This window comes from Lepidochelys olivacea, assembly GCF_965140295.1.
Source record: "Lepidochelys olivacea isolate rLepOli2 genome assembly, chromosome: 4".
NCBI classification, from domain to species: Eukaryota; Metazoa; Chordata; order Testudines; family Cheloniidae; genus Lepidochelys; species Lepidochelys olivacea.
In genome coordinates this window covers 129,734,903-129,750,969 of record NC_140414.1, presented here as the reverse complement: position 1 = coordinate 129,750,969, position 16,067 = coordinate 129,734,903, and the positions used below count along the sequence as shown (strand labels likewise).

The window sequence follows — 16,067 nt, the reverse complement described above, 5'->3', positions numbered from 1 at the left end:
GGACAAGGGGGATCCAGTGGATATAGTGTAGTTGGATTTTCAGAAAGCCTTTCCAAGGCTCTGAAGCAAAGTAAGCAGTCATGGGATAAGAGGGAAGGTCCTTTCATGGATTGGTAACTGGTTAAAAGATAAGAAACAAAGGGTAGGAATAAATGGTCAGTTTTCAGACTGGAGAGAGGTAAATAGTGGTGTCCCTCAGGGGTTTGTACTGGGCCCAGTCCTTTTCAACATATTCCTAAATGATTTGGAAAAAGGGGTAAACAGTGAGGTGGCAAAATTTGCACATGATACAAAACTACTCAAGATAGTTAAGTCCCGGGCAGACTGCAAAGAGCTACAAAAGAATCTCTCAGAACTGGGTGACTGGGCAACCAAATGACAGATGAAATTCAATGTTGATAAATGCAAAGTAGTGCACATTGGAAAACATAATCCCAACTATACATATAAAATGATGGGGTCTAAATTAGCTGTTACCACTCAAGAAAGAGATCTTGGAGTCATTGTGGATAGTTCTCTGAAAACATCCACTCAATGTGCAGTGGCATTCAAAAAACTGAACGGAATGTTGGGAATCATTAAGAAAGGGATAGATAATAAGACAAAGTATCATATTGCCTCTATATAAATCCATAGTACGCCCACATCTTGAATACTCCGTGCCAATGTGGTCGCCCCATCTCAAAAAAGATAAATTGGAAAAGGTTCAGAAAAGAGCAACAAAAATTATTAGGGGAATGGAACTGCTGTCATATGAAGGAGAGATTAATAAGACTGGGACTTTTCTACTTGGAAAAGAGACGACTAAGGGGGGATATGATAGAGATCTATAAAAATATGACTGGTATAGAGAAAGTAAATAAGGAAGTGTTATTTACTCCTTCTCCTAACACAAGAACTAGGGGTTACCACATGAAATTAATAGGCAGCAGGTTTAAAACAAACAAAAGGAAGTATTTTTTTCACACAACACACAGTCAACCTGTGGAACTCCTTTCCAGAGGACATTGTTAAAGCCAAGACTGTAACAGGGTTCAAAAAAGAACTAGATACATTCTTGGAGGATAGATCCATCAATGGCTATTAGCCAGGATTGGCAGGGATAATTTCCCTAGCCTCTGTTTGCCAGAAGCTGAGAATGGGCAACAGGGGAAGGATCACTTGAATACCTGTTCTTTTCATTCTCTCTGGGGACCCTGGCATTGGCCACTGTCGGAAGACAGGGTACTGGGCTAGATGGACCTTTTGTCTGACCCAGTATGGCTGTTCTTATCCAAAATTAGTGGATGCTCTTGACTTTAATTTCTGTTTGCCTTAGTTCCTGGTAAATAAGGCCAATAATACCATCTTATCTCACCAGGATTTGGTGAAGACAAATTCATTAACATTTGAGACATACACCAATACTACTGTGATGAGCGTCATGGAAAAAGACCATGATGAAACTTAGCATTTTGTATGTAGGGCAAGATATAAAGGGGGTGTCATAAATAAGATGTTATGATGCATGTAAAAATAAATATTGAATAGCTGCTTATTCAGTGAGCACAGTCTTTCCTGTGCACTGATTGAGGCAGACATCCTATGGAAAAAGCATGGAATCATAATAAAGACTGTATCATAATGTGAGTACAGAAGGGGACAGAATTAAGGTTATACCTTTATTCTGGCATTTCCGAACTATTGAGCACTTGACTTTGTAACATTGTCATTCTTTTGATGTGTTTTTATGTCATTTTCTACATTTTAAAAAAGGCAAACAAGAAAATTCCATTTTTTGGGGACCATTATGGTCCCTAACTGCATCATTAACAGGATAGGACCCTTTAGATCCACAGTACAGAATTCTGCAATTTGAGATAACTGCCGATGGCTTATGGGAAGTTCAGTCAGCACATTGGAGCTGTGTGGTCATGAAGAAGGTTATTTTTAGTCACGGGTATCTTTAGTAAAAGTCATGGAGAGGTCATGGGCAGTAAACAAAAATTCATGGCCCGTGACCTGTCCATGACTTGTACTATATACTCCTGAATAAATATTGGGGGAAGAGGGGTGGTCTAGGGTGTTGTATGGGTGCTCGGGGTGGGGGGACCCAGGGAGTGCTGCGGGTGTTTATTGGGGAGTGGGCAGGACCCCCTGCTTGGAGTTTATGGGGATTGATGGGGCTTGCAGACTCCCTACGTGGCTCCTCACAGCTCCCCAGAAGCAGCAGCATGTCCCTCCCTCAGCTCTGCGCACTGCCCCTTCCCCAAGTGTCGGCTCTGCAGCTCCCATTGGCCGGGAACCACGGGGGCGGTGCCTGTGGGTGGAGGCAGCGTGCGGAGCTAGGAGCTGAGGGAGCGACATGTCGCCACTTCCGGGGAGCCGTCCAAGGTAAGTGCTGCCCAGAGCCCTCACCCCTTCCCATGCCCCAACCCCCACTCCTGAGCCCCCTCACACATCCGAACTCCTGCTGCTGCTAGGGGTGGAGGGCATGGTGGCCTGAGACTGCCCCAGTAGCAGCTGGTGTGGCTGGCCCAGGGGCTGCCTGAGCTGCTCAGGTGGTCCCTGGGCCAGCTGCACCTGCCGCTGCAGAAGTCACGGAGGTCATGGAATTCGTGACAAACTCATAGCCTTAGTCATGAAAACAGACTTTTTTTCAGAAATTTATAAATTGGACAAACTTGGGTGTATTTTTCATTGAGCTGGCAAAAGCCAAACTGGTGACACCAGTGACCAAACGCGCGCGCGCGCACACACACGCCCTCCCACAGTGAAATGTCAATACTCTACTCCAAAGCATGAAGGCAATAGAGTTTCTCAGTGAAGCTGTGTACAGTTTTTTTTAATCTTCAAGGTTGTGTTCCCTAACCTGTTTTCAGAAATAGTCAAACTGTTTTGCTGAAATTTTCTAAAATATTCGTCCAGAATCAGACGCATGGAATGGGAAAATTCAGCCCAAATGATTAGTTTGGCAATATAAACAACTGAAAATAAGATCTATAAAGGAAAGCATTAGGTAACAGTGCTACCAGCAAAATCTGTAATATATCTTAAAAACCCTGTAACATGAATAAGGCTCTGTGGTGCATATGGATAATCCTTAAGAGCTGCAACTTAATATTGGAGCCAATAGCCTGGATTTAGGCAGTTTATATAATCCGCAAGGTTATCATCCACTCCTAATTTGTTATGCTGTTTTTAAAAAAGCCACCTGCATGCTGCTATCCAAGCTCTCTTATTGCTTATCCCTTACTTTTGCTGTGCTAGTTGTAAAGTTAGCCCCTGCCTCTTCCCCAAGAAGACTTTAATTTATTTACAATAACTGCTTAATGCAGCCTCCTTCTCAGATGTGTGACAGGATGCCAAATCTAAGGACTTGTCTATATGGGGAAATTTAGCTGCATAATACATTAATATAACTACAGTGATAGCATAATTGTGAAGGTAAATCTACCCATGTAGAAAAGGCCTAAGATCCATATCTGTTCTTCTGGGAATAAGAGCAAATTAGCAGACTAAATTCTGTTTTAGTATACAATTCTGTATTTTTTGGGGTAGCTGGAAGTATTAAGTTTCACAAGTAAACTTGTTTTTAAATAGTTAAACTAAATACAGATTTGTCCATTTAAATAGTCCTATAACAGTGCATATTTAATGCATTGGAGAAATAATGTTATAAATCCTGGAAATACACCTAATTTAACAAAATTAAATTGTAGAGAATCAACGTCAACGGAGAAATCTAGGGTTAAGAAGCCAACGGCAATCTGACAGCTGTGTATTAAGTAGTGATGATGAAGATGAATCAAGAGATAATGATGTATACGTAACAAACAAGGTGTCTGGAGATTTAGAAACACTGGAGGATGAAACTGCAAGTTCAAGGTATGTACCCTATGCAACTTCCTGTGGACATAAAATGTAATATGTAAAAAAATCAAAAAACTTGTCATACTGAAAAAGAGTAGTGTGGTGGCATCCTGTATGTGGCTTAGTCTCCTTTTTGACACTGTTAACCTATTCTAAAGTTTCATATCTTCTCATTTATGAGAGAATGGGAATATTAAAGCTGCTATTGAAATAGGGGAAAAATGGAATAATATATTTAAATATGGAGACAATGATACCTGGCTTATTTTTTTGGATTACAAGTCAACTGAAGACACAATTTAGAGAAGTGGCAAGAGGAAATGCTAATCAAAAGCCACAAATTGTAACTTACAGCATTGTTCTTTCATACAAAGCTCAAGGACCACAGTGAGGTAGGTAACTATTTTCACTGATGTCCTACGGGAAGTAAAAATACCCACCACGATTTTTCTTCTAAACCTTTTATGCCTTTTACAGCTCTCCTCTGAACTCTTTCCAATTTCTGCTCATCTTTGTCAAGTGTGGCAGCCAAAACTAGATACAGTACTCCCATTTTAGGCCTCAGCTGTGCTAAGTAGAGTGGGACAGTTGCCTCCCATGTCTTACATAGAACAGTTCTGTTAATACAACCCAAAATATTAGCCTTTTTTCAACTGCATCACATTGTTGGCTCATTCAATTTGTAATCCACTATAACCCCCAGATCTTTTCTGTAGTACTACTGTGTAGCCAGTTATTCTCCATTTTGTAGCTGTGCATTTGATTTTTCCTTCTTAATTGTTGTATTTGTTACTTATCTTTATTGAATTTCATTATGTTGATTTCAGACTAATTGTCCAATTTGTCATGGTCACTTTTCCTGCTAATCCTATTCTCCCAAGCGTTTGCAACCCCTCCCAGCTTGGCATCATCCGCAATGTTATAAGTATACTCTCTACTCCATTATCCAAGTCATTAATGAAAATATTGAATAGTACTGAACTCGGGACTGACCCCTCCAGAACCCCAGTAGATACACACACCTAGTCTGACATTGCTAAAAGCAAACCATAGATAACTACTCTGAGTATGGTCTTTCAACCAGTTATGCACCCACCATAATTTCATCTAGGTCACATTTCTCTAGTTTGATTATGAGAATGTCATGTTGGGACTGTATCAAAAGCCTTACTAAACTCAAGATGTATCACTTAAACTGCTTCCTCATATCCACTAGACCTGCCAAAGAAGGAAAATAGGTTGGTTTGGTATGATTTGTTCTTGACAAATCCATGCTGGCTAATTCTTATAACCCTGTTATCCGTCGGGTGTTTATAAATTGATTGTTTAATTTGTTCCAGTATCTTTCCAGATATCGAGGTTAGGCTGACTGGGCTATAACTCTGCAGGTCCTCTTATAGTATCTATCTTAGAATTTATATATTTTTTTCTTCCCTCCCTCCCCCACCTTCTGGGACCTCACCCATCCTCCATGAGATTGCTTCAGCTAGTTCTTTAAATACCCAGGTACAAGCATAATTCATATACATTTACCTTGGGGTAAAACAAGGAATATGTGCTTAAAGGGTACACATAGAGTTTATCACTAGAATCATTTAATGTCATTACAGCCCTGAGACTGAATCTAGTCATCTGTCTACCATCAGAATCCCAATTTGAATTGCTGAATTAAGCTAATGTGCAATAATTAATAAAATACACTTTAGCTGTTCTCATTTTCCTCCTTTCTTTGATTAGAATATGCCAAGATTATAATAAAAACTTCAGTGTATCATAGAAATATAATTACAGTATCACAGGCTTTCCATATTATTTGAAAATAAATCTTTCTTTCAATGTCCACAAATGCAAAAAGGATCCTTCATCCTGCAGAGCTTTTTAATTTTTGGGCCCTTCAAGAACTAATGCCCACTGATTCCCAAAAGAAGGGGATGAGAGGAGAATGAGGGTGCTGATGACTTCAAGATTAAGCAGCCCTCTCTTGTCTTCCCCTGATAGTTTTAGATTTAAAACCTATAGAGATGCATTTAATATTTGTTTTTTTTATAAGTGAGCTAGCTAGCCATCTCCATGTGACCTCTCTTTTTAGGGATCCCTTATTAGTGCTCTGACTTTGAAAACTACTTTTTTGGGAAAACATTTCAACTTTTTTCTCTGAGAGCACCCTTCACTAAACCTGCCAGGTAGGATAGTGCAGTCTTTAATTCTGTATTACACATTTTTCTTTCCCCTCACCTATATAAATCTGCATATTACTGCTTTTAACATTTCTTCTCTGGCACAGAGATCAGCAGGTGGAAGCTGTAGGTCAGGGGCTGAAAAGCGGCATAAAATATCTTGAGGTCTAAAAACTCTGTTTGAAGGCAATAGATCAGGCAAGACATAACAGGTCTGAGCTCCTGAAGTGGTACAATTTTTAGGCAGGAAACTGATTGGGCAGCCCCCTCAAATTAATGCTGAAGAGAATGATAGTGTTAGATATGTCTGAACACTGCCAATGAAGTGATTCAAACTTTGAGGATCAGCATGTAGCTTTGCGTGTGATGTGAATTCAGTGCTCACTAAATCATGGGGGAAACTACAATGGCTGCAAGTAACCATTGGGCAAACTTATAAAAATGCCAAAATATCACTTCTGACCTACAAATCTGGCTCCCCCAACTACTGGAATCAGTTGGTCACCAGACAACTGCACGAGTTTACATTATTTGGGATAGTAGATAGCTTGAGCATTGTTTAATGGAATAAGACCATGAAACTACCTTTGTCTTGAGTCGAGTTTAAATGCTAATGTACAAATCCGCTATTCTACCTACCTCTCAAGTAGTTTATAGCCATATACACTTCGGTGGCTGAGGACTTCCATATATAAAGCAAGATGAATTGTGATGAGAAGAACTCACAAAAGGTGCAGCGTACTTCTTTTGCCCTGGGAACTCCATCACCCCATCCTGGCCATTCCTCTTTCTGCCCCTGCCATAGCCCCTTTTCTGGGACTTGCTGGGAGGCTGAATAGGGCAGCCTGTGGCTGTTGTAGGTAGTGCCTGTGCCTGGACAATTCCCTCCCATCCCAAGACAGTTATGGCACTTTTAAAGCCCTGTGAACTGCTGTAGCAATGTACAGGGGTCAGTAGCATAGTGGGGAATCCTTTCCTAGGACAGAATGTTGGTGTTAATCAGAAATTGTCCATCTTTTATTTTAAGTTGTTTTCCCAGTTTATTTTGGATCACTTTTTAAAAATCTCCTATGCAAGACAATAATATGGCTTACTTGAGAACTGACCATCTTGTGTCTAAGGGTATGTCTACACTACAAAATAAGGTCAATATTATAGAAGTCGATTTTTAGAAATCGACTTTCTACAGTCAATTGCGTATGTCCACACTAAGCGCATTAAGTTGGTGGAGTGCATCCTCACTACCGTGGCTAGCATCGACTTATGGAACGGTGCACTGTGGATAGCTGTCCCACAGTTCCCGCAGTCTCCACCGCCCATTGGAATTCTGGGTTAAGCTGCCAGTGCCTGATGGGGCAAAAACATTGTCACGGGTGGTTTTGGGTACATGTCGTCAGTCGCCCCTCCCTCCATGAAAGCAATCATTTTGCGCCTTTTTTCCATGCAGACGCCATACTGCTTTCAGCAGACGGTGCAGTAGGATTGCTAACCGTCGTCATCCACCTCTTCCACTGCAACTCTGCTCTGCTGCTATTGTCTCAATAGCGAATTTCTCCATGTTGTCTGTCATGGGCTCCGAAGTACATGTGTTCTTCCTCGGGAAATGTGCATGGTGCTAACCGTCGTCATCCACTACTTCCGCTGCAACTCTGCTCTCCTGCTCTCATGATTCCGCCTCTGAGGTCCTCTCTTCGTTCTCTATAAATATCTATTCTCGTGGCATCTGTCGTCAGCCACCGCTTCCACTGCAACTCTGCTCTCCTGCAGACGCCCATACCACGGCAGGCCTGGAGCCCGCTCAGATCACCGCAGCAGTTATGAGCATTGTAAACACCTCATACATTATCCTGCAGTATGTGCAGAACCTGCAAAAGCAGGTGAGGAGGTGACGGCAGCGTGGTGACGAGAGTGATGAGGACATGGACACAGACATCTCTCAAAGTACGATCCCCGGCAATTTGGACATCCTGGTGACAATGGGGCAGGCTCATGCCATGGAATGCTGATTCTGGGCCCAGGAAACAAGCACAGACTGGTGGGATCATATAGTGTTGCAGGTCTGGGACGATTCCCAGTGGCTGCGAAACTTTTGCATGCATAAGGGCACTTTCATGGAACTTTGTGACTTGCTTTCCCCTGCCCTGAAGCGCAAGAATACCAAGATGAGAGCAGCCCTCACAGTTCACAAGCAAGTGGCGATAGCCCTGTGGAAGCTTGCAATGCCAGACAGCTACCGGTCAGTTGGAAATCAATTTGGAGTGGGCAAATCTACTGTGGGGGCTGTTGTGATCCAAGTAGCCAACGCAATCACTGAGCTGCTGCTATCAAGGATAGTGACTCTGGGAAATGTGCAGGTCATAGTGGATGGCTTTGGTGCAATGAGATTCCCTAACTGTGGTGGAGTGATAGACGGAATGCATATTCCTATCTTGGGACCGGACCACCTTGGCAGCCAGTACGTAAACCACAAGGGGTACTTTTCAATAGTGCTACAAGCACAGTGGATCACAAGGGACGTTTCACCGACATCAACGTGGGATGGCCAGGAAAGGGACATGATGGTCGCATCTTCAGGAACTCTGATTTGTTTGAACAGCTGCAGGAAGGGACTTACTTCCCAGACCAGAAAATTACTGTTGGGGGATGTTGAAATGCCTATAGTTATCCTTGGGGACCCAGCCTACCCCTTAAGGCCATGGCTCATGAAGCCATACACAGGCAGCCTGGACAGTAATCAGGAGCTGTTCAACTCTAGGTTGAGCAAGTGCAGAATGGCGGTAGAATGTGCGTTTGGACATTTAAAAGCGCTCTGGTGCAGTTTACGGACTCAGATCTCAGCAAAACCAATATTCCCATTGTTATTGCTGCTTGCTGTGTGCTTTTCACAATATCTGTGAGAGTAAGGGGGAGACGTTTATGGCGGGGTGGGAGGTTGAGGCAAATCACCAGGCCGCTGATTATATGCAGCCAGACACCAGGGTGATTAGAAGGGCACAGCAAGGCGCACTGCACATCAGAGAAGCTTTGAAAACCAGTTTCATGACTGGCCAGGCTACGGTGTTGCAATTCTGTTTGTTTCTCCTTGATGAAAACCCGCCCCCTTGGTTCACTCTACTTCCCTGTAATCCAACCGCCCTCCCCCCTTTGATCACTGCTTGCAGAGGCAATAAAGTCATTGTTTCAAAATCCTGCATTCTTTATTAATTCATCACACAAATAGGGGGATAACTGCCAAGGTAGCCCGGGAGGGGTGGGGGAGGAGGGAAGCGCTGGGTGGGGTGGTGGATGAGAGGAGGAGGAAAGGACAAAGCCACACTGCACTTCAAAACTTATTGAATGCCAGCCTTCTGTTGCAGCCCTCTGGGTGGAGTGATTGGGTGCCCGGACACACACACACACACGTTCTTGGGCGTCTGGGTGAGGAGGTTATGGAACTTGGGAAGGAGGACAGGCAGTTACATGGGCTGTAGCGGTGGTCTGTGCTCCTGATGCCTTTTCTGCAGCTCCACCAGATGCTGGAGCATATCAGTTTGATCCCCCAGTAGCCTCAGCATTGCATCCTGCCTCCTGTCGTCACGCTGCCGCCATCTCTACTCTTGCTCCCGCAACCTCTCATCTTGCTTGTCCTTTCTGTCCTCGTGTTCATTTTCTGCTTTCCTGGACTCTGCCATTGTTTGCCTCCACGCATTCTGCTGAGCTCTTTCAGTGCAGGAGGACTGCATGAGATCAGAGAACATTTCATTGTGAGAGCGTTTTTTTTTCACATTCTGATCTGCGCTAGCCTCTGGGACGGAGATGATAGGGGGAGCGTTGAAACATTTGCAGCTGTAGGAGGGGAAAAAAAGGGAGAGTAGTATTTAAAGAGACACATTTTTAGAGAACAAAGGGTAGACTCTTTCACGGTGAACCAAGCTGTTAACATTACACAGCACATGTGCTTTCAGTACAAGGTCGCATCTTTCCTCTTATATTGAGGGCCTGACGGTTTGGTGTGAGAGATCATACACACAGGGCCGGGCAACAGAATTCAGCTTGTAGGCAGCCATGGTAAGCCACAGTCTTTCGGCTTCTTCAACCTTCATAACATGTGGGAATGGTTTCAAATAGCAGCGCCCTCCTTTCCCATACCAAGCACCTGGTGGGTTGGCCATTTAAAAGGAGTGGCTGCAGTTTTCGGGTTAACGTGCAGCACAAACCCAACTAACCCGTTCCCCCAATTCTCTGGGATGATCCATTCACCCCTCCTCCTACCGCCAGCCAAACGCAAACAGCTCAGAGTGAATAGGCCCCGCCCCAACCACGTGGCTAAAAGCGGGGATGATTTCTTTTCAGCCACAGGCAAACAGCCCAGCAGGAACGGCCACCTCTGAATGTCCCCTTAATAATGTCCCTGGAGGATTCCCACTCCATCCCCAGACACGTTAACAGACTTTTCCAGTAGCTGTACTGTACTGGCCATGAATGCATCCCAAGTCTTCAGAGCAAATTAATAATTAAACACGCTTGCTTTTAAACCACGTATTATATTTACAAAGGTACACTCACCAGAGGTGCCTTCTCTGGCTTCATGGTCCGGGAGCCCACCATGGGAGTGTATTGGCTCCAAGGTGATAAACAGTTCCTGGCTGTCGGGGAGAACGGTTTCTCTGCTTGCCTGTTGTGCGTTCTCCTCATCTTCCTTATCCCCCAAATCTTCATCCCTGTTGTGTGAGACTCCCCCTCTGTAGGTGTCCACGGACAGGGGTGGGGTAGTGGTAGGGGCATTCCCTAGAATTGCATGCAGCTCATCATAGAAGCGGCATGTTTGGGGCTTTGACCCGGAGTGGCCATTTGCCGTTTTGGTAGGCTTGCCTGAGCTCCTTAATTTTCATGCGGCATTGCTGCAGGTCCCTGCTATAGTTTCTGTCCATCATGCCCTTGGAGGCTTTTTTCAAATATTTTGGCATTTCATCTTTTGGAATGGAGTTCTGATAGCAAGGATTCTTCTCCCCATACAGTGATCAGATCCAGTACCTCCCATTCGGTCTATGCTGGAGCTCTCGTGATTCTGGGACTGCATGGTCACCTCTGCTGATGAGCTCGCCACGCTGACCAAACAAGAAATGAAATTCAAAAGTTCCCAGGACTTTTCCTGTGTACCTGGCCAGTGCATCTGAGTTGAAAGCACTGTCCAGAGCGGTCACAATGGTGCACTCTGGGATAGCTCCCGGAGGCCAATACCGTCGAATTGCATCCACACTACCCCAAATTCGACCCAGCGATGTCTATTTCAGCGTAAATTCCCCTCGTTGGGGAGGAGTACAGAAATCGATTTTAAGAACCCTTTAAGTCGACAGAAATGGCTTTGTCGTATGGGCGGGTACATGTTTAAATCAATCTAACTGTGCTAAATTCGACCTAAATTTTCGTAGTGTAGACGAGGGCTAAGTGTAGATCTGAAATTGCTAAATATAATGGACAAGAAGAGCACACATCTAAATGCTTCTGTGTTCTGCCATCCCCAGAGCTATCAACCTTCTATGAAGCTGGGTACTAGTGACATAACTTGTCCTGGTCAGGATGAATTGATATAAATCACTGATTTTAATCATGATTCATATCAGCAAATAGGAAGATTTCATTTTAAATCTATTGTAATTGTGTTTTGCACTTTTACTTTATGCTTGTTTTTCTCATTAGTTGGTAATCATTAAATTATTATTTGAAATGAAATATAGCCTTGACACTAAATTTGGTGTTTCCTTTTGCTTACTCGGAGGAAATACTCTATGCATGTTTGTTTAAGTAATTATAGCTTAACTCTACTTCTATACAGATTCTCTATTTTTATATTTTTTTATTGTTAGAAAATGGTGAATGATGTCTTATTTACTAGGTGATTTCTTTTTAACTTGTGATTTGTGTCCATCTCTGGATGGAAATTTAAACTCAATTCAGAATGCACAAAAACAGCATTTCAAATGTTTATTAAATTACCTTACATAAAAAAAAAAGCTTATTCAACATATTTATCGACTTGTTTTGCATTTAAAATTTAACTGATATATTAAACAAAGGGGAAGTATGTGTCTGTAGTTGATGAAGTGAACTGATTGATTGTTTCTGGTCACCATTTCCTGGAAGATTTTTTAGAACTAGTAGACGCCTCCTCTCACACCTACTTTTTATTCAAAGATTGGAAGAAGAAAACAAGATTTCCTGCTTTTACCACCCCTGATTGGTTTCTTAACTTTGAACGAACTAGTCACTAAAGTGAGCTAGTTGAATAAACTGAAATGACAAAAACAACCTCTTCTGCAAGTGCAGCGAGACTAAGTGCTGTCAAGAGCTTAGCACTTCAACAAACACTAATTTCAGATGTTTTGCCAGTGGCTTCCACCAGTTCAGTGGTTAACTTCCTTTAAAACTTGGCAGGAAATGTACTGCTTAATATTAATTTTGCATTTAATATAAATGATTCTAAGAAGTTTAGGCCTTAACATAGGTTGTATTAATTTCAAATTTATTTTAAATAGGTTTGTTTTTAAAAATACACCAGTGTTTTAAATTTTTTTAAAAAAATTTTAATCAATTTTTATCCACCCTAAGTGGTGTTACACTCCAATATGTGCCTGTACTCTAACATGTTATCACTAGTCACGATAAAGTCTAACCTGCCATCAATTTCAGCAGTACAGCCACTGGTGAAAATATCTACAGTGGAAACTCAACAGATGTTAAAAAAATAAATAAATAAAAATGTCAAGCAGGCTTTATTGTGTTCTCCGTGATAACTCAATTCATACTCAGGAAGTTCATGAGCACCCTCCCTCCCCCTTCTTTTTGCTTATTTATTTCTTATTTAATAATAGCTTATGTGGTTTTGTTGCTTGGTATGTGAGATGATGTGGTGAGCCTCAGCCAGCAGAGGGATTTGGAGTTGAAATGTTTGCATGCTGTTCTACAGTGAAAGAACTTGGAGTAATTCAGTTAACCTTTTACAATATGCTTCTGCAAGGAACTTAGAGTTCTTAGAATTGTGAACTCTGTTCCAAAAATCTTCTGGAGACTGCCGTACCCTTCTATATGCTATGTGTATCCTGTACAGTGCTGTAAGTTACCACTATTTTCAAAAGTTACTTCTTTGTTATTAGGACAGTTACAGTGGGGATGAGGGAGAAGAAATGGTAAACATGAAGAGGATGAATGAAAATAAGGGCCTTCTCCTGTGAGGTGTAGGAGTGCCTAATCTCATTAATGTAACAAATTGAGAGCCTAATATGAGCACACCCCATGTGAGCCTTTGATTCAGTATAATAGAAGTTGGCCTAAAGCGAAGTTTCTTGAGTGTGAGGAAGAGGAGAGGTTCTTGCCTGAGGCAAACTCTAGGACACAAAATAACCAGATATTATTGTCTGAAGTTTCCAGTGCATAATGGAACTAACATATTGTTTTGGGGGTTTTTTAGGCCTTCAGGTACCGTTAGTTGTCCAATTTGCATGGATGGATACTCAGAGGTAAGAATCTACACCTTGTCTACAATATTTTTTGTTCCACTGAAAGAAGAATTAAAATGTGAGGTACAGAATCACTATACTTGTTAGCTAGTTGTATTTGGAGAGTCAAACTATTGTACACATTAGAGAAAATCTTAGTTTTTAAGTCAGTGCATAAGGGTGATAACATCTTCTCCAGGAGCTTCTGTAGGATATTCAGTTTCCTTAATAGAAGACTAATGTAATTATGATGATGTAGCGTATTTCAATTTCTAATATTCCTTTACTACCTGCGTTAGTAGACCTTTCCATTCTTAAGTTGCGACAAACATGCTACTAAACAACAGTACCTCACTGACTGCTCCTAGTGACTAAGACTCTGAATTGCTAAATTTTGCAAGTATTGAAATCTGATATGTTGAGCCATATGTCATAAAAACATCATATCTGGCAGTATATTTGTTAAGGGAAGCTTGCTCTTGAGAGCCAGCTGATGACAATACATGTTTCCATGTTAAGTCTTGAATAAACAGCGCTAAAGTCACCGAAATATTATGGATTGCAAAGATTTGCTCTTACACGGTTGTGTTATGTAATCAATATTGCTCTTGTGCAAAGCTGAGTTTCTTTCCCATGGACTTCAGCTTTATAGTTTCTTCTCTTTCAGATTGTACAAAGTGGACGACTTATCGTGTCAACCAAATGTGGCCATGTCTTCTGTAGTCAGTGCCTCCGTGACTCCCTTAGAAATGCTAACTCTTGCCCAACTTGTAGGAAAAAACTCAATCACAAACAGTACCATCCAATTTATATATAAGCACTTTGAATTCTTCTCAGGACAGCCTCAACTGGATCTTGGTGAAAATGTCATGCATTTGTGATGCCTTGAAGATTAAAGGAGCAACAGGTTGTATGCCCACCCAATTGTAGTAAAATGGATTTTTTGAGAATTAACTTGTGCATATCTAAACAGCTTTCATATGGTCCAGTCATACTGTCCAAAATAGCTTCTTGTTTTGTCACTTGTTCGTGTTAAAAGTTCTTGAAGGTCTGCAAACACAGGTCGGTATGTGTCACCAATGAAGCAGCTGATGTTCTGTTTCCCTTTGCTTCTTTTCAAGTGCTTGAAATTGAGTTCTGGATATATATATATATATTTTTTTTCTATTTCTTAAATGCTTTTACTTGCTCCTCCTCACCTGCCCCCTTCCGCCCAGATAAAGAAGTTACATTGCCTACAAGTATGAATAAATGCTTTCATTTGAATCTTTATCATGATGTAGGTGGCAGGCAGCAAGTTACTGGAGAGCACCCTGCTGCTAAAGCATGTAGTCTTACCTGAAGTGCAGTTAGTCCAACTAGAATGAGTTTTGTGATAGGCAAAAACTGAATGCAATATTAAATTGTATACCAGGGTAATGCATTGAACTAATATGCCATTAGCCAGCAACTAACCGTTCTGTAACTAGAAGTCTTGAATATGCAGACCTATATTTATGGGCTCCATGAGGTTTAGAGTACATAGCCAAATTACAACTTTCATAATATGAATGTGAAAATATTTCATTTCTGGTGTACCTTAACTGCCCAAGAATTACTTGATTTGAATCGCAGTATTGAAATGTTTCCTAATCTGTGGTGAGATGATTTCTTGCTTTAATACTGTTCAGTGCTGAATGCTATAAAATAGAATTTTTATTTCAGCACAAAATTACAAGGAGATATGGTGCCTCGGTGAGTTGATGCATTTAACTGTAATAGTTCTATATGTAGGCAAGATGTTAACATCAGTTTTCTATGATCTCTGTACATACCTGACACTTGGGCCGATGTTTCGTTCCACAATATAATATTATAACAATATCTACCAAGGCATCTTTAAAACTGGAGGTTAGTCTGTGAAACATGAAAAAAAATAAACTGCCAGCTACTTTGAAGACTGTTAGAATACATTTTTCAGACTTTCTTTTTACCCCTTCTTCCCCCCCCCCCAACTTCCGAAAAGAGAATTTCAAGAGGTATGTAATTAACACAGATAATAAGTAGTAGTATCTTATTACTCCATCATTGGGAGAATGGATTGTTTTAAATGAAAGAACCTGCTCTAGTTAGCCAATTAAACTTTGAAGAGGTGTCTAGCCAAGACTACACAATGTTTTGTAGAATCTTCAGTGTGCAGAATATGGCCTGTATGTTACTGACCCAGGAGAAATGTAATACTTGCGCTCCTCTGATCCTTATATAATCAGAGTTTTTTACATGGAAAAGCCTGCTGTACTGTAACCTATGCACCGGCAATACTCTCTACATATTAAAAGGATATAATCGCCAGTAATTGCTTTCACTTACACTGAATTATTTAAACCTAGTGCTGAAGGAAGACTTTCCTAAAATATTTTCAGGACAGTGCAATTAATTTCTGTATCTTGTTTATAGAAGAACCTGTGGGATTTTTTTTTCTTCCATGTCTTGGAAGACAAACTGAGCAAGAGCTTTATTCTCTTCAGATTGTTCGGAAGCATCTGTCACATGCAGAAAAAGCAGACCACCATGACGCTGTCTA

General features: G+C 41.5%; 1 protein-coding gene across 3 annotated transcripts in view; it reads left to right on the top strand.

Moving 5' to 3' along the window:
* RNF4 (ring finger protein 4) overlaps positions 1-15,839 on the top strand; it is a 38,908-nt gene extending 23,069 nt beyond the window's left edge. For all 3 annotated transcript variants that reach the window (XM_084626976.1, XM_084626977.1, XM_084626978.1), the window contains 3 exons: positions 3,702-3,867; positions 13,477-13,525; positions 14,172-15,839. In XM_084626976.1, coding sequence (XP_084483102.1) covers positions 3,702-3,867; positions 13,477-13,525; positions 14,172-14,321 — 365 coding nt within the window. In that variant the 3' untranslated portion in view covers positions 14,322-15,839. The remainder of the gene's footprint in view (positions 1-3,701; positions 3,868-13,476; positions 13,526-14,171) is intronic.
* Positions 15,840-16,067: the final 228 nt, after the last annotated feature.